The sequence below is a fragment of the Heterodontus francisci genome, chromosome 29 (assembly GCF_036365525.1).
Source record: "Heterodontus francisci isolate sHetFra1 chromosome 29, sHetFra1.hap1, whole genome shotgun sequence".
Lineage (NCBI taxonomy): Eukaryota > Metazoa > Chordata > Chondrichthyes > Heterodontiformes > Heterodontidae > Heterodontus > Heterodontus francisci.
Genome location: NC_090399.1, coordinates 2,849,899 through 2,874,111, shown reverse-complemented (window position 1 = coordinate 2,874,111; position 24,213 = coordinate 2,849,899). Strand labels below are relative to the sequence as shown.

Genomic DNA, 24,213 nt, shown 5'->3' with positions numbered 1-24,213 from the left:
TTCCCCATTCGCCAGGAACTGTGCTTTTTATTTGCAGTTTTATATGCTTTTACTCTTATTTTTAGGTTGTCCCTTACCTTTTTAGTCATCCATGGCAGTGTTTTTTGGCAAGCAGAGCCCTTTCCCCTTGGGGATATAAACTGGTTCTGCATCACATTAAATTCTTTCCTGAACACCTCCCACTGACCTTCTGTCATTTTACCCATGAACAGATTTGTCCAGTTTACTGTGGGCAGTCTCTGTTTTATCGCACTGAACTCAGCTTTAACTAAATCTGGAATCTTAGTTTGAAAGGAAGAAATGTGAAACAGCTACTAAGTTGAACTCGATCATATTATGCTCACTATTTGACAAATGCACAGTTAACTAAATCCGACTCATTACTGAATCAAATATGGCATGCTACCTTGTCAGTTCTAAGACATATGTTGCAGAAAACTACCCAGGACACGCTCAAGAAATTCACTACTTTTTGACATCTGCTATTATGCTTGTGCCAATCTACCTAAAATGTAAAACCGCCATTAAAACCACTCTGTGTTTGCTACATGCAAGCCTAATGTCTGCACTTATACACTTCACAGCTGCCACCAGGGACCAAATACAACTTGCACGACAGTCTCAAATCTTTTTCTATTTCTTAATTCTAGCCATAAAATCTCCAAGGTCTGCTCATCTCTCTTGTTATATCCTCACTTATCGCTGAAGTGATTTCATCCTTCATCACGAAGGCAATAGGGACATAGAGTACAAATGCGGGGAAGTTATGTTCATCTTGTATAAAACATTCCACCTCGATCATTTTCCCTATCTTACTTATAGAGCTTATAACTTGGTATATTTAGTTTACAGTCCTGACCATATTGTAGCCATGTAGAATCAGAGAATGGTTACAGAACGGGAGGAGGCCATTCGGCCTGTCGTGTTTGCACAGGTTCTCCGAAGGAGCAATTCATCTAGTGCCACACCCCTGCCTTCTCCCCATAACCCTGCACATCCTTCCTTTTCAGATAATAATCCAATTCCCTCTTCAAGGTCTCAATTAAACCTACCTCCACCACACTCAGTGCATTCCAGATTCTAACCACAATTAAACCTGCCTCCACCACACTCTCAGTGCATTCCAGATCCTAACTACAATTAAACCTGCCTCCATCACACTCTCAGTGCATTCCAGATCCTAACCACAATTAAACCTGCCTCCACCACACTCTCAGTGCATTCCAGATTCTAACCACAATTAAACCTGCCTCCACCAGACTCTCGGGCAGTGCATTCCAGATCCTAACCACAATTAAACCTGCCTCCATCACACTCTCAGTGCATTCCAGATCCTAACCACAATTAAACCTGCCTCCACCACACTCTCAGTGCATTCCAGATCCTAACCACAATTAAACCTGCCTCCATCACACTCTCAGTGCATTCCAGATCCTAACCACAATTAAACCTGCCTCCATCACACTCTCAGTGCATTCCAGATCCTAACCACTCACTGTGTGAAATTTTTTCATGTTGCCATTGCTTCTTCTGCCAATTACCTTAAATCTGTGTCCTCTGGTTCTCGGTCCTTTCACCAATAGGAACACTTTCTCTCTATCTACTCTGTCCCGACCCCTCATGATTTTGAATACCTCTATTAAATCACCTCTCAACTTTTTCTTCATGGAAAACAGTCCTCCAATCTATCTACGTAACTGAAGTTCCTCATCCCTGGAACCAGTCTCGTGAATCTTTTCTGCACGCTCTCTAATGCCTTTACATCCTTCCTAAAGCGTGGTGCCCAGAACTGGACACAATACTCCAGTTGAGGCTGAACCAGTGTTTTATACAAGATAAACATAACTTCCTTGCTTTTGTACTCTATTCCCCAATTGATAAAGCCTAGGATGCTGTCTGCTTTATTAGCTGCTCTCTCTACTTGTCCTGCCACCTTCAATGATTTGTTCACATATACACCCAGGTCCCTCTGCTCCTGCATTCGCTTTAGAATTGTACTTTTTATGTCATATTGTCTCTCCATGTTCTATATTGTCTCAGTAATGATTCCCATGTCATAGCCTCCAAGTTGAATTTGCGATTTATTCAGTTTGTTTCATATGCTCTGTGCATTTGTATAAAGAACGCTTATTTGGGCAACACACCCTAACCAGTCATTCAGCTCTATTATTTTACTCACAGGTGTCTTATTTCTCTCTCCTAGTTTAGTTTTCCTTTATCTGTAGTGCCTAAAGCACAATTTCTGACTGCTTGCTCTCTGTTTTTGAATTATGACCAACACTACCTTTTCCACCTTAGCCCACCTAGCCCCCTTTTGTCTGATATCATCAGATTTCCATGGTTCTGACAGTCCTTGATATTTGGATATTGATGGGGAGATGAATGAATGGTCAGGCAATCTATACCCACACACGTTTCCAGGAATGGGGGAGACGTAAAGAAATCTCACAGTCAAAGCTGGTCTATAAACCCTGACTACAAAGTGTACAGTAAGCTTCAGACTGCACCTGTATGATTCCTGTCCCATTCTTGAAGTTGGTGAAGGACCTCATGACATCTTGGCTGAGATTTTCAACCGACTGCTTCCACGTGGTAGCAAATCCACGTACCAGCTGCACCACTCGGCCTGAGGTATTTGGGAAATGGGGAAAGGGAGTGGGAAGAGAACAGGCAGAAAGAAATCAGGAGATATTACTACAGTATGAATTGGTCACACACGCAGGTCCAGAGATCATAGACGCTCACAGCACTGCAGTTGGCCATTTGGCCCACTGAGTCTTTGCTAGAGATGGTGGCGTAGTGGTAATGTCACTGAGCTAATAATTCAGAGGCCCAGGCTAATGCCCTGGGGACATGGGATCAAATCCCACCACAGCATCTGGTGGAATTTAAATTCAAATAATTAATAAAAATCTGAAATCGAAAGCTATTCTCCGTAATGGTGACCAAGAAACTATCGTCGATTGTTGTGAAAACCCATCTGCTTCACTAATGTCCTTTAAAGAACAAAGAACAAAGAAAATTACAGCACAGGAACAGGCCCTTCGGCCCTCCAAGCCTACGCCGATCCAAATCCTCTATCTAAACCTGTCGCCTATTTTCTAAGGGTCTGTATCTCTTTACTTCCTGCTCATTCATGTAACTGTCCAGATACATCTTAAAAGACGCTATCGTGCCCGCGTCTACCACCTCCGCTGGCAATGCGCTCCAGGCACCCACCACCCTCTTGCGTAAAGAACTTTCCACGCATATCCCCCCTAAACTTTTCCCCTTTCACTTTGAACTCGTGTCCCCTTGTAATTGAATCCCCCACTCTGGGAAAAAGCTTCTTGCTATCCACCCTGTCTATACCTCTCATGATTTTGTACACCTCAATCAGGTCCCCCCATAACCTCTGTCTTTCTAATGAAAATAATCCTAATCTACTCAACCTCTCTTCGTAGCTAGCGCCCTCCATACCAGGCAACATCCTGGTGAACCTCCTCTGCACCCTCTCCAAAGCATCCACATCATTTTGGTAATGTGGCGACCAGAACTGCACGCAGTATTCCAAATGTGGCCGAACCAAAGTCCTATACAACAACTGTAACATGACCTGCCAACTCTTGTACTCAATACCCCGTCCGATGAAGGAAAGCATGCCGTATGCCTTCTTGACTACTCTATTGACCTGCGTTGCCACCTTCAGGGAACAATGGACCTGAACACCCAAATCTCTCTGTACATCAATTTTCCCCAGGACTTTTCCATTTACTGTATAGTTCACTCTTGAATTGGATCTTCCAAAATGCATCACCTCGCATTTGCCCGGATTGAACTCCATCTGCCATTTCTCTGCCCAACTCTCCAGTCTATCTATATTCTGCTGTATTCTCTGACAGTCCCCTTCACTATCTGCTACTCCACCAATCTTAGTGTCGTCTGCAAACTTGCTAATCAGACCACCTATACTTTCCTCCAAATCATTTATGTACATCACAAACAACAGTGGTCCCAGCACGGATCCCTGTGGAACACCACTGGTCACACGTCTCATTTTGAGAAACTCCCTTCCACTGCTACTCTCTGTCTCCTGTTGCCCAGCCAGTTCTTTATCCATCTAGCTAGTACACCTTGGACCCCATGCGCCTTCACTTTCTCCATCAGCCTACCATGGGGAATCTTATCAAACGCCTTACTGAAGTCCATGTATACGACATCTACAGCCCTTCCCTCATCAATCAACTTTGTCACTTCCTCAAAGAATTCTATTAAGTTGGTAAGACATGACCTTCCCTGCACAAAACCATGTTGCCTATCACTGATAAGCCCATTTTCTTCCAAATGGGAATAGATCCTATCCCTCAGTATCTTCTCCAGCAGCTTCCCTACCACTGACGTCAGGCTCACCGGTCTATAATTACCTGGATTATCCCTGCTACCCTTCTTAAACAAGGGGACAACATTAGCAATTCTCCAGTCCTCCGGGACCTCACCCGTGTTTAAGGATGTTGCAAAGATATCTGTTAAGGCCCCAACTATTTCTTCTCTCGCTTCCCACAGTAACCTGGGATAGATCCCATCCGGGCCTGGGGACTTGTCCACCTTAATGCCTTTTACAATACCCAACACTTCCTATCTCCTTATGCCGACTTGACCGAGAGTAATCAAACATCTGTCCCTAACCTCAACATCCGTCATGTCCCTCTCCTCGGTGAATACCGATGTAAAGTACTCGTTTAGAATCTCACCCATTTTCTCTGACTCCACGCATAACTTTCCTCCTTTGTCCTCGAGTGGGCCAATCCTTTCTCTAATTACCCTCTTGCTCCTTATATATGAATAAAAGGCTTTGAGATTTTCCTTAACCCTGTTTGCTAAAGATATTTTATGACCACTTTTAGCCCTCTTAATTCCTCGTTTCAGATTGCGCCTACAATCCAGATATTCTTTCAAAGCTTCGTCTTTCTTCAGCCACCTAGACCTTATGTATGCTTCCTTTTTCCTCTTAGCTAGTCTCACAATTTCACCTGTCATCCATGCTTCCCTAATCTTGCCATTTCTACCCCTCATTTTCACAGGAACATGTCTCTCCTGCACGCTAATCAACCTCTCTTTAAAAGCCTCCCACATAAAAAATGTGGATTTACCTTCAAACAGCTGCTCCCAATCTACATTCCCCAGCTCCTGCCGAATTTTGGTATAGTTGGCCTTCCCCCAATTTAGCACTCTTCCTTTAGGACCACTCTCGTCTTTGTCCATGAGTATTCTAAAACTTACGGAATTGTGATCACTATTCCCAAAGTAGTCCCCTACTGAAACGTCAACCACCTGGCCCGGCTCATTCCCCAACACTAGGTTCAGTATGGCCCCTTCCCGAGTTGGACTATTTACATACTGCTCTAGAAAACCCTCCTGGATGCTCCTTACAAATTCTGCTCCATCTAGACCTCTAACACTAAGTGAATCCCAGTCAATGTTGGGAAAATTAAAATTTCCTGTCACCACCACCCTGTTGCTCCTACATCTTTCCATAATCTGTTTACATATTTGTACCTCTATTTCACACTTGCTGTTGGGAGGCCTGTAGTATAGCCCCAACATTGTTACCGCACCCTTCCTATTTCTGAGTTCTGCCCATATTGCCTCACAGCTCGAGTCCTCCATAGTGCCTTCCTTCAGCACAGCTGTGATATCCTCTTTGACCAGTAATGTAACTCCTCCACCCCTTTTACCTCCCTCTCTATCCCGCCTGAAGCATCGGTATCCTGGGATATTTAGTTGCCAATCATGCCCTTCCCTTAACCAAGTCTCAGTAATAGCAATAACATCATACTCCCAGGTACTAATCCATGCCCTAAGTTCATCTGCCTTACCTACTACACTTCTTGCATTAAAACAAATACACCTCAGACCACCAGTCCCTTTGCTTTCATCATCTGCTCCCTGCCTACTCTTTTCCTTAGTCACGCTGACTTCATTATCTAGTCCCTTACAGGCTTTAGTTACTGCCTCCTTACTCTCCACTTTAGGGAAGGAAATCTGCCATCTTCACCTGGTCTGGCCTACATGTGACTCCAGAACCACAACAATGTGGTTGATTCTTAACTGCCCTCTGAAGTGGGCAAGCAAGCCACCCTGTTGTCAAGGGCAATTAGGGATGGGCAACAAATGCTGGCCTTGCCAGTGACGTCCACATCCCATGAAAGAATAAAAAAAAAAATCCAAGACTAGTCCTACTACAAATAAAAACAGAAAATGCTGGATATACTCAGCAGGTGTGTGGAGAGAGAAGCAGAGTTAACGTTTCAGGTCTGTGACCTTTCATCACAAGTCCTATACCCTACTCTCTCCCCAGATCCCTGTATGTTCCTTTGTTTCTCGTCTTTCTCTAACTTTCCATCAAAATTTGGAATAGTCGCTTCTATTCCCTGTACCAAACTATTCCATGTTCCAACAACCCTCTGTGTAAAGAAATTTATCCTGGCTGTCAAAGCCAACTTAAAACTGATAACCTGTTATCACTAACTCCCCAACCAGAGGGGAAATAGTCTTTCCTCATCCAGCCTGTTAAAGCCCTTCATAATTTTATGAGCCTTGATTCAAAGCTTTATTAACCTCCGCTACTCCAGAGGAAATAGTCCGAGTGAATCAAGTCTCTTCTCAGAACTAGTTTCTCATCACTGGCATTATCCTGGTGAACCCAAGTTGTTTGTTCTCTGTGCCCACTGTATCCCTTTTATAATGGGGTGACTAATAGGTGGTAACCTCCAAGTTCAAATGTTCAGATGTTATGATATTCGTCACTCAATAATCAATAACATCCTTTAAGAACCCCGACAGAATGTCCCATTATGGCATAATCTGAAAAAAACACATCTGAACAAATATATCTTCGATTAGATTTGAGTAACAGCAATGAAAATCTTACTTTCTTCTGTTTTTAGTTTCTCCATTTGACCCTTTTCAATCAAGACCTCGGTTTCTTTCACAAAAGCGATCATCCCACCAAATGGCGGTGACAGGATTTCTTCAATAAACTCCTGGCCAGAATGCAGGGAGAACAAAGAAAATTAAAATCCCCAGTTAGGCTGCAACTTAACGATCTAGCAGATTGTGGATAACATCTGTTCTAATCCCCAAAACCTGACGATTAAGGTAATCTATGAGCTGAAACCATTCAGGAACTACGACAGGGTTCTGAAACTTTAGCCTACCACCCACACTGGTGCTTAACCACCTGCCAGCCACACCGGTGTTTAACTGCTTCAATGTTTGGTTAACTGATAGCAAATGAGACTTCCTTGCCTCCCTTTGAGGCTGAGCTACTGTAAATCATCTGAGGGTTGCTCCCTCGCCATTGCAAAATATTTTGTTCAGTCCTTATCTCATACTTCTTAAAATTTCAAACACCCAGCTCTATTGTATTCTCATCTCTGAACCCTTACTGAATTGGATTCAACACTCATCTCTAAACTTCCTAATCCCCTTCCCAGGATCTCAAAAATTATATGAACTCCTTAAAACCACATACATGTCTCCCATCCCTTCACCAATTGTCCCCCTGTTCAGCTAAGACTGGGGACCCAGATCACAGATGATCTTCTACATCAACTTCACTTTCCCGCACGATCTCCATATCCCTCAATTCCCTCAGTGACCATGAATCTATCGATCTCAGTCTTGAACATGTTCATCGACTGAACATCCACAGCCCTCTGGGGTAGAGAATTCCAAAGATTCACAACCCTCTGAGTGAAGAAATTTCTCCTCATCTCAGTCTGAAATGGCCGACCCCTTATCCTGAGACTATGTCCTCTAGTTCCAGACTCGCCAGCAGGGGAAACATCCTCCCAGCATCTATCCCTTACAATATTATACATGCTTTAATGAGATCACCTTCCATTCTTCTAAACACTAAGGAATATAGGCCTAGTCTACTCTATCTCTCATCAAAGGATAACACTCTTGTCCCAGAAATCAATCTGGTGAACCTTTGTTGCACCCCCTCTGGTAAGTATATCCTTCCTTTGGTAAAGAGACCAAAATTGTGCACAGTATTCCAGGTGTGGTCTCACCAAAGTCCTATACAATTGCAGCAAGACTTTCTTACCTTAAACGTCAAACCCCTTGTGATATGGGCTAATGTATCATTGCCTCCCTAATTGATTGCTGGGGGAGAGAGAGCCATCACGATAACTCCTGACAGATAAACACCTATCTGGAATACTCTGCATCACTACATTAAGTGTGCGGTCAGACATGGTCCACTTGTGCAAGCAAAAACAATGCCAGGTATCTCACTAATCAGTGTGCGATAGAATCCCCTATCACTACAGCTCTCCCACTCCTTTTCCTCCCCTCCTATGTAGCTGAGCCACCCGTGGTGCCACAGACTTGGCTCTTGCTGCATTCCCCTAAGAAGCTATCTCCCCCAACAGTATCCAAAGTGGAAAATCTGTTAGAAAGGATATATATAGGACAAGTACTTTGATACTAGTAAATGTGAGGTAATAGTAACATTTTCTTTATTTCCCAGTTCTCTAACACCCTTTGATAATGTAAAATATGTGTGGGGCTTTACTCCGTACCTCATTTGGAACTCAGCTGTGGTCAAATACAAGAATCTGTTATCTGGGATGTGCGAGAATAAATTAGTCTTCTCATTTAAAGCTTGTTCACAAAAATGCACATTTTTTGTTTTGATTAATATTAAAATATATTTCTAATGACTTTAACCTTTCTGAAATTTGCTCTCCGGCCCCATATATAGGGCAAAATTTGTAATGTGGCCCCTCACACGAAAAGGTTGGCCACCCTTGTTCGATAACAATTGTGGCACCTTATCAGATGCCCTCTGAAAATCCTAATATTCTACATCCACTGCTTTCCCCACCCCCCATTTACCCTGCTACTTAAACCCTCAGAAAACTCTAACAGATTTAGCAAACATGATTTCTTTTTCATAAAACCGTGTTGCCTCTGCCGAATACTGTGATTTTTCAAGGGCCCTATCAGCACATCCCAGATAACAGATTCTTGTATTTGACCACAGCTGAGTTCCAAATGAGGCAAGGAGTAAAGCCCCACGCATATTTTACATTATCAAAGAGTGTTAGAGAACTGGGAAATAAAGAAAATGTTACTATTACCTCACATTTACTAGTATCAAAGTACATGTCCTATATATATCCTTTCTAACAGATTTTCCACTTTGGATACTGTTGGGGGAGATAGCTTCTTCGGGGAATGCAGCAAGAGCCAAGTCTGTGGCACCACGGGTGGCTCAGCTACATAGGAGGGGAGGAAAAGGAGTGGGAGAGCTATCGTGATAGGGGATTCTATCATGAGGGGTACAGATAGGCTATTCTGTGGCCGCAAACGTGACCCCAGGATGGTATGTTGCCTCCCTGGTGCTAGGGTCAAGGATGTCATACAGCGGCTGCAGGACACTCTGAAGGGGGAGGGTGAATAGTCCGAGGTTGTGGTACACATTGGTACCAACGATATAGGTAGAAAGAGGGATGAGGTCCTGCAACAAGAATTTAGGGAGCTAGGTAACAGATTAAAAAGCAAGACCTCAAAGGTTGTAATCTCTGGATTACTCCCAGTGCCACGTGCTGGTGAGTATACGATTAGGAGGATAGAGCAGATGAAAGCGTGTCTGAGGAGATGGTGCAGGAGGGAGGGCTTTAGTTTCTTGGATCACTGGGACTGTTTCTGGCAGAGGTGGGACCTGTACAAGTTGGACGGGTTGCACCTGAACCGGAACGGGATCAACATCCTTGCTGGGAGGTTTGCTAGTGCTGTTGGGGACAGTTTAAACTAATTTGGCAGGGGGCTGGGATACAGAGTGGAGGTACAGTAGGGGGTGATGCACAGCCAAATATAGAAGAGAAACGGAGTCAGTCTGGAAGGCAGAGCAAATATAGACCTGTTAAGGCACAAGTGAAAAATGCAAGGCTGGATTGCATTTATTTTAATGCAAGGAGTCTTCCTAGTAAGGCAAATGAATTGAGGGCATTGATTAGCACATGGGATTCTGATATTATTGCTATTGAGGGAGGGGCAGGACTGGCAACTCAATATTCCAGGATATAGAATCTTCAGGCATGATAGGGGAGGGGATAAAAGAGGAGGTGGCATTTCACTGTTGATCAAGGAGGGATGATATCTTAGAAGGTTCCTCAAATGAGGCCATATGGGTCGAACTTAAAAACAAAAAGGGGGCAATCACTTGGCTGGGCGTGTACTACAGGCCTCCAAGTCAGGGAGAGATATAGGAGCAGATATTTAGGCAAATCTCAGAGATGTAAAAATAATAGGGTATTAATAGTAGGGGATTTCAACTTCCCCAATATCAACTGGGATAGTCTTAGTGCAAAAGGCTTAAAGGCGGTGGAATTCTTAAAATGCATACAGGAGAGCTTTTTGAGGCAGTATGTAGAAAGTCCAACAAGAGAAGGGACAGTACTGGACCTAATCCTAGGGAATGAAGCCAGACAAGTGGTAGAAGTGTCAGTGGGGGAGCACTTCAGAGATAGTGACCATAACTCTCAGATTTAAAGTAGTTATGGAAAAGGACAAAGACGGACCAGAAATAACGGAACTGAATTGGGGGAAGGCTGATTTCAATATGATAAAACAGGATCTGGCCAAAAAGTGGACTTGGGCAGCTACTTGTAGGAAAGTCTACATCAGACCAGTGGGAGTCATTCAAAGAGGAAATAGTGAGTTCAGAGCCAACATGTACCAGTTAAGGTGAAGGGTAGGACTAACAAGTACAGGGAATCCTGGATGTCAAGGGATATAGAGGATTGGATCAGGAAAAAAAGGAGGCTTATGGCAGATTCAGAGGGCTGCAAACAGCAGAGGCCCTAGAGGAGTATAGAAAGTCTGGGGGGATACTTAAAAAAGTAATTAGGAGAGCAAAGAGGGGAGATGAAAAAATACTGGCGGGTAAGATAAAGGAAAATCCTAAGGCATTTTATAAGTATATTAAGGGTAAGAGGATAACCAGGGAAAGAGTAGGGCCCATTAGGGACCAAAGTGGCAATCTTGAATAATGGTACCACATTCACTGTCCTCCAGTCCTCTGGTACCTCTCCTGTGGCCAGAGAGGATTTGAAAATTTGCGTCAGAGCCTCTGCTATCTCCTCACATAACAGCCTGGGTTACATCTCATCTGGGCCTGGGGATTTATCCACTTTTAAGTCCGCTAAAGCAGCTAATACTTCCTCCCTTTCAATACTAATATGTTCAAGCATATCACACTCCTCCTCCCTGATCGCTACACCAACACTGTCCTTCTCCCCAGTGAACACCGGAGCCGGAGGACATAGGTGAGGCTTTAAATGATTACTTTTCATCTGTGTTCACTGGGGAGAAGGACAATGTTGGTGTAGCGATCAGGGAGGGGGAGTGTGATATACTTGAACATATTAGTATTGAAAGGGAGGAAGTATTAGCTGCTTTAGCGGGCTTAAAAGTGGATAAATCCCCAGGCTCAGATGAGATGTATCCCAGGCTGTTATGTGAGGAGATAGCAGGGGCTCTGACACAAATTTTCAAGTCCTCTCTGGCTAAAGGAGAGGTACCAGAGGACTGGAGGACAGTGAATGTGGTACCATTATTCAAGAAGGGTAGCAGGGATAAACCAGGTAATTACAGGTCTGTGAGTCTAACATCAGTGGTTAGGAAACTATTGGAAAAAATTCTGAGGGACAGGATTACTCTCCACTTGGAGAGACAGGGATTAATCAGGGATAGTCAGCATGGCTTTGTCAGGGGGAGATTGTATCCAACTAACTTGATTGAATTTTTCGAGGAGGTGACTACATGTGTATTTATTTATTTTATTTATTTATTTTTTATTTAGAGATACAGCACTGAAACAGGCCCTTCGGCCCACCGAGTCTGTGCCGACCAACAACCACCCATTTATACTAACCCTACAGTAATCCCATATTCCCTATCACCTCCCTACTCTAGGGACAATTTACAACGGCCAATTTACCTATCACCTGCAAGTCTTTGGATGTGGGAGGAAACCGGAGCACCCGGCGAAAACGCACGCAGACACAGGGAGAACTTGCAAACTCCGCACAGGCAGTACCCAGAATCGAACCCGGGTCCCTGGAGCTGTGAGGCTGCGGTGCTAACCACTGCGCCACTGTGTAGATGAGGGTAAAGCATTGATGTCGTCTACATGGACTTCAGTAAGGCTTCTGATCATGTCCCGCATGGGAGATTGGTTAAGAATGTAAGAGCCCATGGGATCCAGAGCAATTTTGCAAATTGGATCCAAAATTGGCTTAGTGGCAGAAAACAGAGGGTGATGGTCAAGGGTTGTTTCTGCTCGTGGAAGCCTATGACCAGTGGTGTGCCACAGGGATCGGTGCTGGGACCCTTGCTGTTTGTAGTGTACATTAATGATTTAGACGTAAATATAGGAAGTATGATAAGTAAATTCGCAGATGACACGAAAATTGGTGGTGTCATAAATAGTGAGGAGGAAAGCCTTAGATTACAGGACGATATAGATGGGCTGGTAAGATGGGTAGAGCAGTGGCAAGTGGAGTTTAATCCTGAGAAGTGTGAGGTGATGCGCTTTAGGTGGACTAACAAGGCAATGGAATATACAATGGATGGTAGGACCCTAGGAAGTACAGAGGGTCAGAGAGATCTTGGTGTACTTGTCCATGGATCACTGACGGCAGCAGCACAGATAGATAAGGTGGTTAGGAAGGCATATGGGATACTTGCCTTTATTAGCCGAGGCATAGAATATAAGAGCAGACAGGTTATGATGGAGCTGTATAAAATGCTAGCTAGGCCACAGCTGGAGTACTGTGTACAGTTCTGGTCACCACACTATAGGAAGGATGTGCTTGCAGTGGAGAGGGTGCAGAGGAGATTCACCAGGATGTTGCCCGGGCTGGAGCATTTCAGCTATGAAGAGAGACTGAAAGGGCTAGAGTTAGTTTCCTTAGAGCAGAGAAGGCTGAGGGGGAACATGATGGAGGTATACAAAATTATGAGGGGCATTGATAGCTTAGATAGGAGGAAACTTTTTCCCTTCGTGGAGAGGACAATAACCAGGGGGCATAGATTTAAGGTAAGGGGCAGGAGGTTTAGAGGGGCTTTGAGGAAACATTTTTTTCACCTAGAGTGTGGTTGGAATCTGGAACGCACTGCCTGAAGGGGTGGTAGAGACAGGAACCCTCACAACATTTAAGAAGTATTTAGATGAGCACTTGAAACGCCATAGCATACAAAGCTACGGGTGTAGTGCTGGAAAATGGGATTAGAATAGTTACGTGCTTGATGGCTGGCACAGACACAATGGGCCGAAGGGCCTGTTTCTGTGCTGTATGACTCTATTTTCTCTGTCACTTTTGCTATTGCTCTTAAATCCCTATCCTGCTCCAATGTAAGGCAGAGATCATGAGACAGGAACAAGAAGAAACACTGACCTGTGTTCTGGCACCAAGAAGTTGTTGGAAACTTTCCACTTCCTTGCTGTCATCAGTCGCCCTCTCCTGAAGAGATATTAGTTCGGAGATGAGAAATCTACAATATGTTGTTGTATTACAAAGCATAAGCAAAACTTCAAACAGACTGGAACCTGGATTGTTTTAGTTTTAGAGATACAGCACTGAAACAGGCCCTTCGGCCCACCGAGTCTGTGCTGACCATCAACCACCCATTTTTACTAATCCTACACTAATTCCATATTCCTACCTCATTCCCACCTGTCCCTATATTTCCCTACCACCTACCTATACTAGGGGCAATTTATAATGGCCAATTTACCTATCAACCTGCAAGTCTTTTGGCATGTGGGAGGAAACCGGAGCACCCGGAGGAAACCCACGCAGCCACAGGGAGAACTTGCAAACTCCACACAGGCAGTACCCAGAATTGAACCCGGGTCGCTAGAGCTGTGAGGCTGCAGTGCTAACCACTGCGCCACTGTGCCATTGTCCGCTCTAACCAAGAGCCCCCCAGGTTACTGCACACTGCAGACAGCTGTGACCCTCCCCACCCACCTGTCTCTGGCTTCTCCACTCTCACTACCTCCATGAGGTGATCCATCAGCCAACACCAAAGCAACTCCCCAACTGGGCGCTCACATTCACGCCAGCTAGCTTCATTCACATTGCCTCTCCCGATGGAGCAAAGTTCATCTGTTCTGACGTGTTCCCAGACAGGTTAAATTACAGCTGGGCATTAGTTCTGGGTTTCACGGTATACACCTCAACTGGGAGCAGCAGAAACTCTCCTCCCCATGAACATGCGCATGGGGTTCAATTTACAACCGGCTCAACCAGTTAAGGGCTGTGCTTGAGCACCGATGTCGCACGCTTCCCCTTCAGTTCGCGTTCCTCCCTCAGTTCTGCCTGCGACTGCTGAAACCCAACCGTTTCCCAAATGGGTGAAGCTGGGTGGCAAACATCCGCTGAGACTTGCTTCTGTACATGTGCCTCCAGGCAGGGTGTTCAATACTTTGTCACAAGTGGTGAAGTGAACCACGAGCAACAGGCCAACTAAAGTAAAAAAAGAGAGAGAACGACTCACCATTAAAACGCCCAACATCATGTCGTAGTTGTTAATTAGGAATATGAGCTGCTCTCGCCGGGATGCAAACTCTGCTGCCATTCGCAGCACGAAGTTCTCCACTTCCACCTGGGAAAGAAACATTCCCCATCACCACACTTTCATCAACGTGGAAGCTGCAGAATTCATCAGATGGAGTACGTGGGCCAACAATACTCAACACAAATCAAAACGCAGCCAAGATAACATGGGGATACTATACATAGAACAGTAACACTGAGCAACTCAGTTTCTGTATTCAGTTGTACTCTACGCAACACGTCAGTTTAATACTGCCAAGCTGCCCTACTGCTGGTCAATGGAGCATGGCTTTACAGTGGACAGAGGTTATCGGTTTGTTGCACCTTTGATTCGAAGACATCCTGTGTGACAATGGTTATCCTGATCAGATCATTTCTCACTGTATATTGGGCAAACTTATGAATGGGCCCAAGGCCATCATTTTCAGCCCTGAAAAGTACCCAGTCTGCCACAACTTACCCTGGAAGGGTAATGTATCCCAAATATTTGAGCAACAGATGAAGCTAGCTGTTTCACGCTGCTACTATGCAGTAGCAACACGTGTGGTGTTCACCACTAACAGGATGCTGCCGTCAAGCCAAAAAGACGTTCTGCCTATCACACAAATGAGTAATGTGATATGAATTTCAATGCCAGTGTAATGCTAGGTATATAGGCTACACGTTCCAAAGACTGGCACATCGTATCAAACATGTTCCCTCCGCTGATCGCAATGGGCAAGGTACAGCCCGTACCCAGCCAGCTGGAACTTGCAAACTCAACACAGTGTCCAACATTAGATGTGATTCTGTGATTGGACAATATTTGCTAAATAATCCTCAATATGCTAAGAATTACACTGACATCCAATTTAAGATTGTCAGTAGGGCTCGCAGTGTGGCTCATTTGCGCGCACTAGAAGGTACATATATTAAAACAGAGGGCCCTCTTCTTTGCAGACAGAAAGAATCCGTACAAACATTGCGCCTGTTTCAGCTAAACAAAGTAAGTGATAGCCATTCGTTGGTTCATTCCTCAGGACAATGCCTTGACCAATCAAGAGTCAAGTTGCCTGGTTTAAATTTCAAACAAAGCTTGGCAGTTAACTGTCAGTCACCGTAAACTGGTGCATTCTCCATTGCAACATCTCTACCAATCAGCACACTCTTCTCATACAGTATAAAGTCATTATTTTCCATTACATTGGTATTCTTGCGGATTGTCCTGATGAGTGCAAGACGAAAAGCTTCGACAACATGTCTATTTTCAGCAATAATCAAGTTCCGTACTAAAGGCCTACTCCCCGACCCGAACCAGACGAGCCGTGTCAGGCTTGGTTCGGGTAGGGTCGCTCTTCCGGGTCTGGCTTTCAAGCCGGGCCCGAGTCGGACACACACAGCAAGAAGTGTTAAAAGTAAAAAAACCTACCTGAGCTGGGAGTCCGGGATGTCAAAGAAGGAAACTCTGAGTCTGCACAGTGAGCGTCTCTATGACATCATCACACTCATGCTACAGCTTCCCGAAGATTGGGAGTCGCAAGGTAGATGAAGGGAACATTCCGGTGGTCAGGCCGGGCCTGGGAAAATATGGAGGGACTCAGGCCGGGTCGGGTTTGGGTCTGATGTGGTTCCGTCAGGTTTGGGTTGGACTTTTTTTCCATGACCTGAGCAGGCCTTTATTCTGTACTATCAAACAACTAAATGATTTAGGAGGTAAATGTAGGAGTATGATTAATAAGCTTGCAATGGTATAAAAATTGGCCACGTGGTTGATAGCGAGGTAGAAAGCTGTAGCCGACAGTAGAGCACGGTTACCCGACCCGAACCCGATGGGACCCGACCACGTGTGTCGGGTTTGGGTCGGGTCGGGTCAGATCGGACACAGTGACAGCCAGGATGTCACACTCCGCACTAGTCTGCAGTGAGCGATTCTATCCAAGGTAGAGTACAACCTCTTCAATAAAGTTGATTATATTCCGGTGGTCAGGTCGGGCGCAGGAAAAGATGAAAGGGCCGGGTCAGGCTCGGGTCGGATGTGGTTCTGTCAGGCTCGGGTCGGGTATCATTTGCAGACCCGAGTCAGCCTTTAGCCTGCAGGATGAGAAAGTGGACTGGGCAGGTGGGCAGAAAAGTGGCAAATAGAATTCAATCTGGGAGAAGTGTGGGGGCATGCATTGGGGAGGACAAACATGGCAATGAAATACACAATGAATGGTCTGATACTGAGACATGTAGAGGAACAGAGGGACCTTGGAGTGCATGTCCACAGATCCTTAAAAGAAGCAGGACAGATAGACAAGGAGGTTAAGAAGGCACATGGGGTACTTTTATTAGCCGAGGTGTAGACTATAAGAACAGAGATGTTACGCCAGAACTAGTTAGGCCATAGCTAGACGATGGTGTACAGTGCTGGTCATCACATTACACATTACCCCTGCAAGTTCCCCTCCAAATCACACACCATCCTGACTTGGAACTGTTCCTTTGCTGTCAGTGTGTCAAGGTCCTGGAACTCCCCTACCTATTAGCACTATGTGTGCACCTACACTGCATGGACTGCATCAGTTCAAGAAGGCAGCTCACCACCACCTTCTCAAGGGCAATTCAGGATGGGCAATAAATGCTGGCCTTCCCAGCAATACTCACATCTCATGAACAAATGAAAAAAAAGGAAAGGACGAGATCACAGTAGAGAGGGTACAGAGGAGATTTACGAGGATGTTGCCAGAACTGAAGAATTTTAGCTATGAGGAAAGATTGAATAGGCTAGGATTGTTTTGTTTGGAACAGAGGAGGCTGAGGGGAGATTTCATCGAGGTGTATAAAATTATGAAAGGCCCAGATACATTGGATAGGAAGAACCTATTTCCTTTAGCAGAAAGGTCAATAACCAGGGGCCAGAGATTTAAAATACTTGGCAAAGGATTAGAGGTGAGTTGAGGAGGGAGTTTTCACTCAGAGGGTGGTGGGGATACAGAACTCAGTGCCTGATAGGGTGGTAGAGGCAGAAACCTCATTACATTTAAAGAAGTACTTGGATAAGCATTGAAATTGACTCAACCTACAGGGCTATGGACCAAGAGTTGGAAAGTGGGATTAGGCTGGTTCACTCTTAGAGAGTCATATACAGCACAGGAGGACGACATTTGGCCCATTGAGTCCATGCTGGCTCTCCACAGAGCTCTGCAGTCAGTCCCACTCCCCGGAGCCCTGCATGTCTATTTCTCTCAGGTGACCTAGTACAGACATGATGGGCCAAATGGCCTCCTTTCATGCCATAAATTTCCTATGCTGAAGGTACTTTGGAACATTTAATATAAGGGAGGCTGATCTCTCCTGTCAAGTCAGGTTTTACTGAGAGCCAAACTGAGTCAGGCTCAGTTAACAATTATTCCATTCCTGGGAATCTTCCTCTGGTGCCATCCCTCTTCACCCAAGTCAGGGGCAATCTGACCTGTGCACAGGTCCCAGAAACGAAGACCGTGTCTGCCAAAGGGACAAGGACCTTAAATAACTAACAGGACACACAATTTAAAAAAAGCTCAAGCAGTCGTGTGATATCCCAGAGTTCTTCCAAGAAAATTAGTGGATACATTTCAGGCCTGAGGCCCATTGGAGTGGTCATGTAGGGAAGGAGAGCTGCACAGGTAGGTTATAGTTAGGGATGACACCAGAAGGTATTTCAGTACTGGGGATCTATATTCCACCTGCTAACACCCTCTCCACCAGTGACGCACACACTAAGATGGAGATAGGGAGAGATGGAGGGTGTGGAGCAGAAAATACTTCTCCAGACTTTACTCCCCTTTCAACTGATTTTGAAGCAGCGAACACTCACCTTACCCATGGAGTGGAACCAAATGCTAAAGAGTTACCGGTGAATAGTTAAAACCCCAAGTGCATGCAGTTTGTTAGATAATATCGTCACTAACGTAAGACACAAGGGGGAAATCATGAACGTATTTAGAAAGGGTTTCTTTTACTTAGTTAGAATGAAATCGTAAACATACATATTGTCTCATTCACAATCTTCCATAAACAGTGAATGGAGGAAATCTTTCTCCTGAAGTGTTTGGAGGAAGTCGCTGTCCCAAATCTACAACTGACCTGTAACTGTCCAAGTAAAGTGTGTGTCTTCTCATTGGGATAAGTTTCATTGATGCTGACAATCGCTGAAGAAAACTCAGCGTATCTTCTTGTGACCTGCACAGTGAAATCAAGTTAGTACATTCACAAAGGACAGAATATTATTACCTTTCAGACAGTCTAAAACACTCTGTTCTGCTTCAATTAGAATGACATTACAAGCAGCACTTGGAGAGCTGTGGAGCAGGAACAGGTCACGTGGAAGCAGGTATTGAAGGGAGAGGCTGCTCTTTCTGCCCTCCTTGCCGACCAGCTGGGCAGCCAAACTGAGAGATGCATGAAGAAACCTGGAGCTGGGGTTTGTATCGAGGCTCTGCAGACCAGAGAGTCTGCTGGAGTCTGGGGGCAGCCCCAAGCTGAAGGTACTCTTCATTTTGTTAAAGAGCTATAGAGACATTGAAGGCACAGGATGAGGCCATTGGGCCCACTGTGTCCATGCCAGCTCTCCGCAGAGCAATCCAGTCAGTTCCAACCCCCACACAATCCCCGTAGCCTTGCAATTTTATTTCCTTTTGAAATCATTGACTGTCTCTGCTTCCACCACCCTCGTGGGCAGTGAGTTCCAGGTCATTACTACCCACTGTGTAAAAAAGTCCTTTGTCACATTCCCCCTGCATTTCTTGTCCAAACCTTCAATCTGGGTCTCCTAGTCCTTGTACCACTAGTTAATGGAAACAGGACTCTCTCTGTCTGAGTGTGGAGACAATCTGTGACTTCTTGGCCTTCTTCATGCAACTGCCCCTGATGTGAGTGGCCAGGGGTGCAGTTGCACGACCCTCATTCCTGTTTCTAACCCTCCCCCACCCAATTTCTGTGCAAGGCCCTACTGGAGGGGGACCCGAGTTATGCAAATGGCCAAGAACATTGTGGGAACAACTCTTGTCAAAGGTGAAACAAACTTCAAGTACATTGTGCCTGATTGCTGTTGAGAGAGGATAAAAAAAATCGGATCTAAAATGTTCTTAAATAGCATTAAGTCCTTCAACCAAAAAAAAATACTTTTGTATTAAACATAATCTCTATGCAAAACCAAGTCCAAAGCTGAAAGGACAACATTTACTCAGTTCCTCAGAACTTGATTCTTGTTGCTCGTTTTGATATTTTCACAAGACCAACAATTTGAAGAGTGCAGGTTTTTAATAAAAGCCACACTGTACTGAAGTTCCTTACATAGTGTGGTCGGGTGTCGAGCGCGCCCAGTTTCTGGGGATCCGTGTTGCGGATGCTCTGAATGTTTAATTCTAGGATGTGTTCAAACCTCGGCCACAGAATTTCCAGCAGTGTATCCCAGTACCTGAGAAGATCACAGACCATTAATCGCCAAACCCAAGTCTTGTCTCATGGAATCACAGAACCATTACAGAGCAGGAGGTGGCCATTCGGCCCATTGTGGCTGTGCTGGATCTCCGAAAGAGCAACTCCCTCAGTTCCATTCCCCTGCCTTCTCCCTGTAACCCTGTACATTCTTCCTTTTCATATAAGTGTCAAAATTCCATTTTCAATGCTTCAATTGAACCTGCCTCCACCACATTCTCGGGCAGATCATCCCAGAACTTAACCACTGGCTGTGTGAAAAAGATTTTCCTCATGTCGCTTTCACTTCTCTTACCAAATACTTTAAATCTGTGCCCTCTCGTTCTCAATCCTTTCACAAGTGGGAACAGTTTCTCTCTATCTACTCTGTCCAGACCACTCATGGTTTTGAATACCTCTATCAAATCACCTCTCAGCTTCTCTTCTCCAGGGAAAGCAGTCCTAACTTCTCCAATCTATCCTCATAACTGAAATTCCTCATCCCTGGAAACATTCTCGTGAATCTTTTCTCTACTCTCTCCAATGCCCTCACGTCCTTCCTGTGGGTGCGGTGCCCAGAACTGGACATAATACTCCAGCTGAGGCCGAACTAGTGTCTTACACAAGTTCAACATAACTTCCTTGCTCTTGTATTCTATGCCCCTATGAATAAAGCCCAGGATACTGTATGCTTTATTAACCGCGCTCTCAACCTGTCCTGCCACCTTCAATGACTTATGCACATATACACCCAGGTCCCTCTGCACCTGCACCCCCTTTAGAATGGTTTCCTTTATTCTATATTGTTTCTCCATGCTCTTCCTATGAAAATGTATCACTTCACATTTCTCCACATTGAACTTCATCTGCCACCTGTCTGCCCATTCCACCAACTTGTCTAAGTCCTTTTGAAGTTCTGCACTATCCTCCTAACAGTTTACAATACTTCCAAGTTTCGTATCATCTGCAAACTTTGAAATTGTGCCCTGTACACCAAGGTCTAGGTCATTAATATACATCAGGAAAAGGAAGGGTCCCAACACGGATCCCTGGGGAACTCCACTACAAACTTTTCACCAGCCTGAAAAACATCCACTAACCACTACTCTTTGTTTCCTGTCACTCAACCAATTTTGCATCCATGTTGCTACTATCCCTTTTATTCCATGAGCTATAAGTTTGTGTCTGTTGTGTGGCACTGTGGCAAACGCCTTTTGAAAGTCCATGTAGACCACATCGACTGCATTGCCTTCATCAACCCTCTCTGTTACCTCCTCAAAAAACTCCAGCAAGTTAAACATGATTTTCTCAGTACCCGAGAAGATCACAGACCATTAAATCACCAATCCTAAGTCCGGTCTCATGGAATCACAGAACCGTTACACCGCAGAAGGAGGCCATTCAGCCCATTGTCTCCAAGACTCCTATTTCCATTAAGAAATCCTTAATTAACTCACATTTGTCCATGTGACTATTAATTTTGTCCCGAATTATTTTTTCTAGAAGTTTTCCCACTACCGAAGTTAAACTGACTGGACTGTCGCTGCTGGGCTTATTTTTACACCCTTTTTTGAACAAGGGTATAACATTTGCAATTCTCCAGTCCTCTGGCACCAACCCTCAGTCTAAGGAAGACTGAAAAATTATGGCCAGTGCCTCTGCAATTTCCACCCTCACTTCCTTCAGTATCCTTGGATACATCTCAACCGGCCCTGGTGTTTTATCCACTTTAAGTTCAGACAGCCTATCTAATACTTGCTCTTTATCAATTTTAAACCCCTCTAGTGTCCAACTTACCTCCTCTTTCAACATCGCCTGGGTTGCATCTTATTCCTTGGTAAAGACAGATGCAAAGTATTCATTTAATACCTCAGCTATGCCCTCTGCCTCTAGATTCAGCCTGGTTCTCAATAGTATTTTCTACCTGGCATCTGTCACAAGCACACTTTTTCTTCTTTATCTTAATCTTTACCTTTTTTGTCATGTAGGGAGCTCTGGATTTGTTCGTTCTACTTTTTCCCTTTGAGGGAACATACCTTGACTGTGCCAGAACTATCTCTTCTTTGAAGGTAGCCCATTGTTCAGCTACCAGTTTTCCTGCCAGCTTTTGACTCCAATTTATTCGTCCCAGCTCCATTCTTACCCCATTGAAGTTGGCCTTCCCCCAGTTAATTATTCTTACCCTGGATAGCTCTTTGTCCTTTTCCATAGTCAGCCTAAACCCTATGATACAATGATTACTATCCGCTAAATGCTCTCCTACTATATGCTTCTAAGACAACAGCACATTAATAGAAAGAACAGCAATAATAAGGTTTTCATGATGATGAATGGAATCAACAGTGCTGGTCCAAGAAAATGTCAATGGTTTCAGATACCAGGGGCCGCAAGGAATAAGAAGGGACAATAGAAGGAAACTACCCTTCTAAAGCAACAACAACAACTTTTATTTATGTAGCGCCTTTAATATAGAAAACCATACCAAGATGCTTCATAGGAGCATCATCATAAAATGAACACTGAACCAAAGAAGAAGATACGTTTGGGGTAACTAATGGTCTGGCCAAAGGTACAGAGTTTAAAGGATGGTATTAAAGGTGGAGAGGCAGAGAGGTTCAGGGAGGGAATTCCAGAGTGGAAGGAATTTATGGAATAAATGAAGAGAGAGAGCCACTGAAATGAATTAGGTTCAAGTGACAATCAGGTAAGTTTTAAAGGAGAAGACATTCAATTTTTCTCCAATATCAGGTTGAACCACAACTCCAGATTTCGGTTACATTTACACTGTAAGCATAGAGTCAGTGCCAAATAAAACTACTCTGTACTAACACTACGCTTCCTTACACTACAATGGCAACTCCCCAAGGAGGTTAAAGGCATGGTAAAATGCAAGTACTTTCTTTCCTTCACTAAGGCGTCCTGTAAATACAGCCTAAAACAAACAAGTGATTTCATCTGACTGAGGTTATATTAATAGGATCACAGACGTGCGCTTAGTTCACAGGAATGTGAAAATGGTTCCATTTCACACAAATCTCACATTACAAATCCACTGGAGACTTATATTAGAAACAGAAAGTGTCCCTGCACCCAATCATTAATGACTTGCTATATATATTGGGCATTTCCAGTTATTGGGCTGTATTTTATAAGCCTGCCGCTGAAATCAGCATCGGGCGAAATAAGTGAGCTGCCAAAGAGCCGCCACGATTCCAAGCACGGCCACTTATTTAAATAGCCGGGGCGGGCCGCCCCCTCCCCCGATCATGCCTCCGTCCCTGGCAATGGCGTCAGCTGCCTGCGCGCACGCGGCGTATGTCACTTTTAAGGGGCTAACAGCCCTCGCGGGAAATTTAAATATTTAAAGTTAAATGGAATTAAACAAAATAAATACATCTTTTTCCCCCCCTCTCCCACATCCTCAATAACAATACGATTAATTATTTGCCCTTCTCTCCCACACACTTTACTGTTTGACCTTCCTCCCCAGCCCCCCCCCGAAATTGCACAAACTTTCACCCACAACCCTTCCCACCATCCCCTACACCCGTGATGCTAATTTGACGCGGTTCCCCTCCCCCCCCCACCCCACACTAAGAAACTTACCTCCCTCTCCTTCCCACAAGTGTTCCACCTTGTCTCCCCAGACGGGGATCCAAAGGCGTGGCAGTGCCAGCTGCCGGGGTGAAGATGGCAGCGGGACATCAGGAGGTGACGGTGAAATTAATTCATTCAGGTATTAATTTATTTAAATATTTAAAACAGCGGCAGGGGCCCGCCATGAGGCCTTGCCTCCACCAGGAGGATCGGGTCAGGCCCAGCCGGTCTCAGGTCTGTGGTGGACCTCACCCAGGGCCATCTTCAGGCGGCCCCCCCTGCCACAGATCCCGATGTCGAGGGTCACTTAAAATCCAGCCCATTATTTCCAATATCCATCGCTGACTATTTGTTTAATGTAGAGTAGGTTAAAGGTTCGGTACATAATCGTGGGCCGAAGGGCCTGTAGTGTGCTGTACTGTTCTATGTATACTACACATAGAAGCTTTTGAAATTTGAAAATTGGTATTTCCTAAATGCTGAAACTTGTGCTCTGAATTAAATATCTTTAATGAGTCACTGAATGCAGTTACCGTTATTTCTGGTGTCCAAGGATCGAGCCTTGCCTCTCCCCTACTTC

The 24,213-nt window shown here is 44.7% G+C and overlaps 1 protein-coding gene across 1 annotated transcript in view; it reads right to left on the bottom strand.

Moving 5' to 3' along the window:
* Window positions 1-24,213, bottom strand: part of vps52 (VPS52 subunit of GARP complex) — a 108,176-nt gene that overhangs the window by 15,778 nt on the left and 68,185 nt on the right. The window contains exons 14-19 of the mRNA XM_068009343.1: window positions 19,914-20,037; window positions 18,705-18,800; window positions 14,560-14,667; window positions 13,455-13,520; window positions 6,911-7,022; window positions 2,508-2,626 (exon numbers count right to left, since the gene is read on the bottom strand). Of these exons, the coding sequence (XP_067865444.1) occupies window positions 2,508-2,626; window positions 6,911-7,022; window positions 13,455-13,520; window positions 14,560-14,667; window positions 18,705-18,800; window positions 19,914-20,037 (625 nt within the window). The remainder of the gene's footprint in view (window positions 1-2,507; window positions 2,627-6,910; window positions 7,023-13,454; window positions 13,521-14,559; window positions 14,668-18,704; window positions 18,801-19,913; window positions 20,038-24,213) is intronic.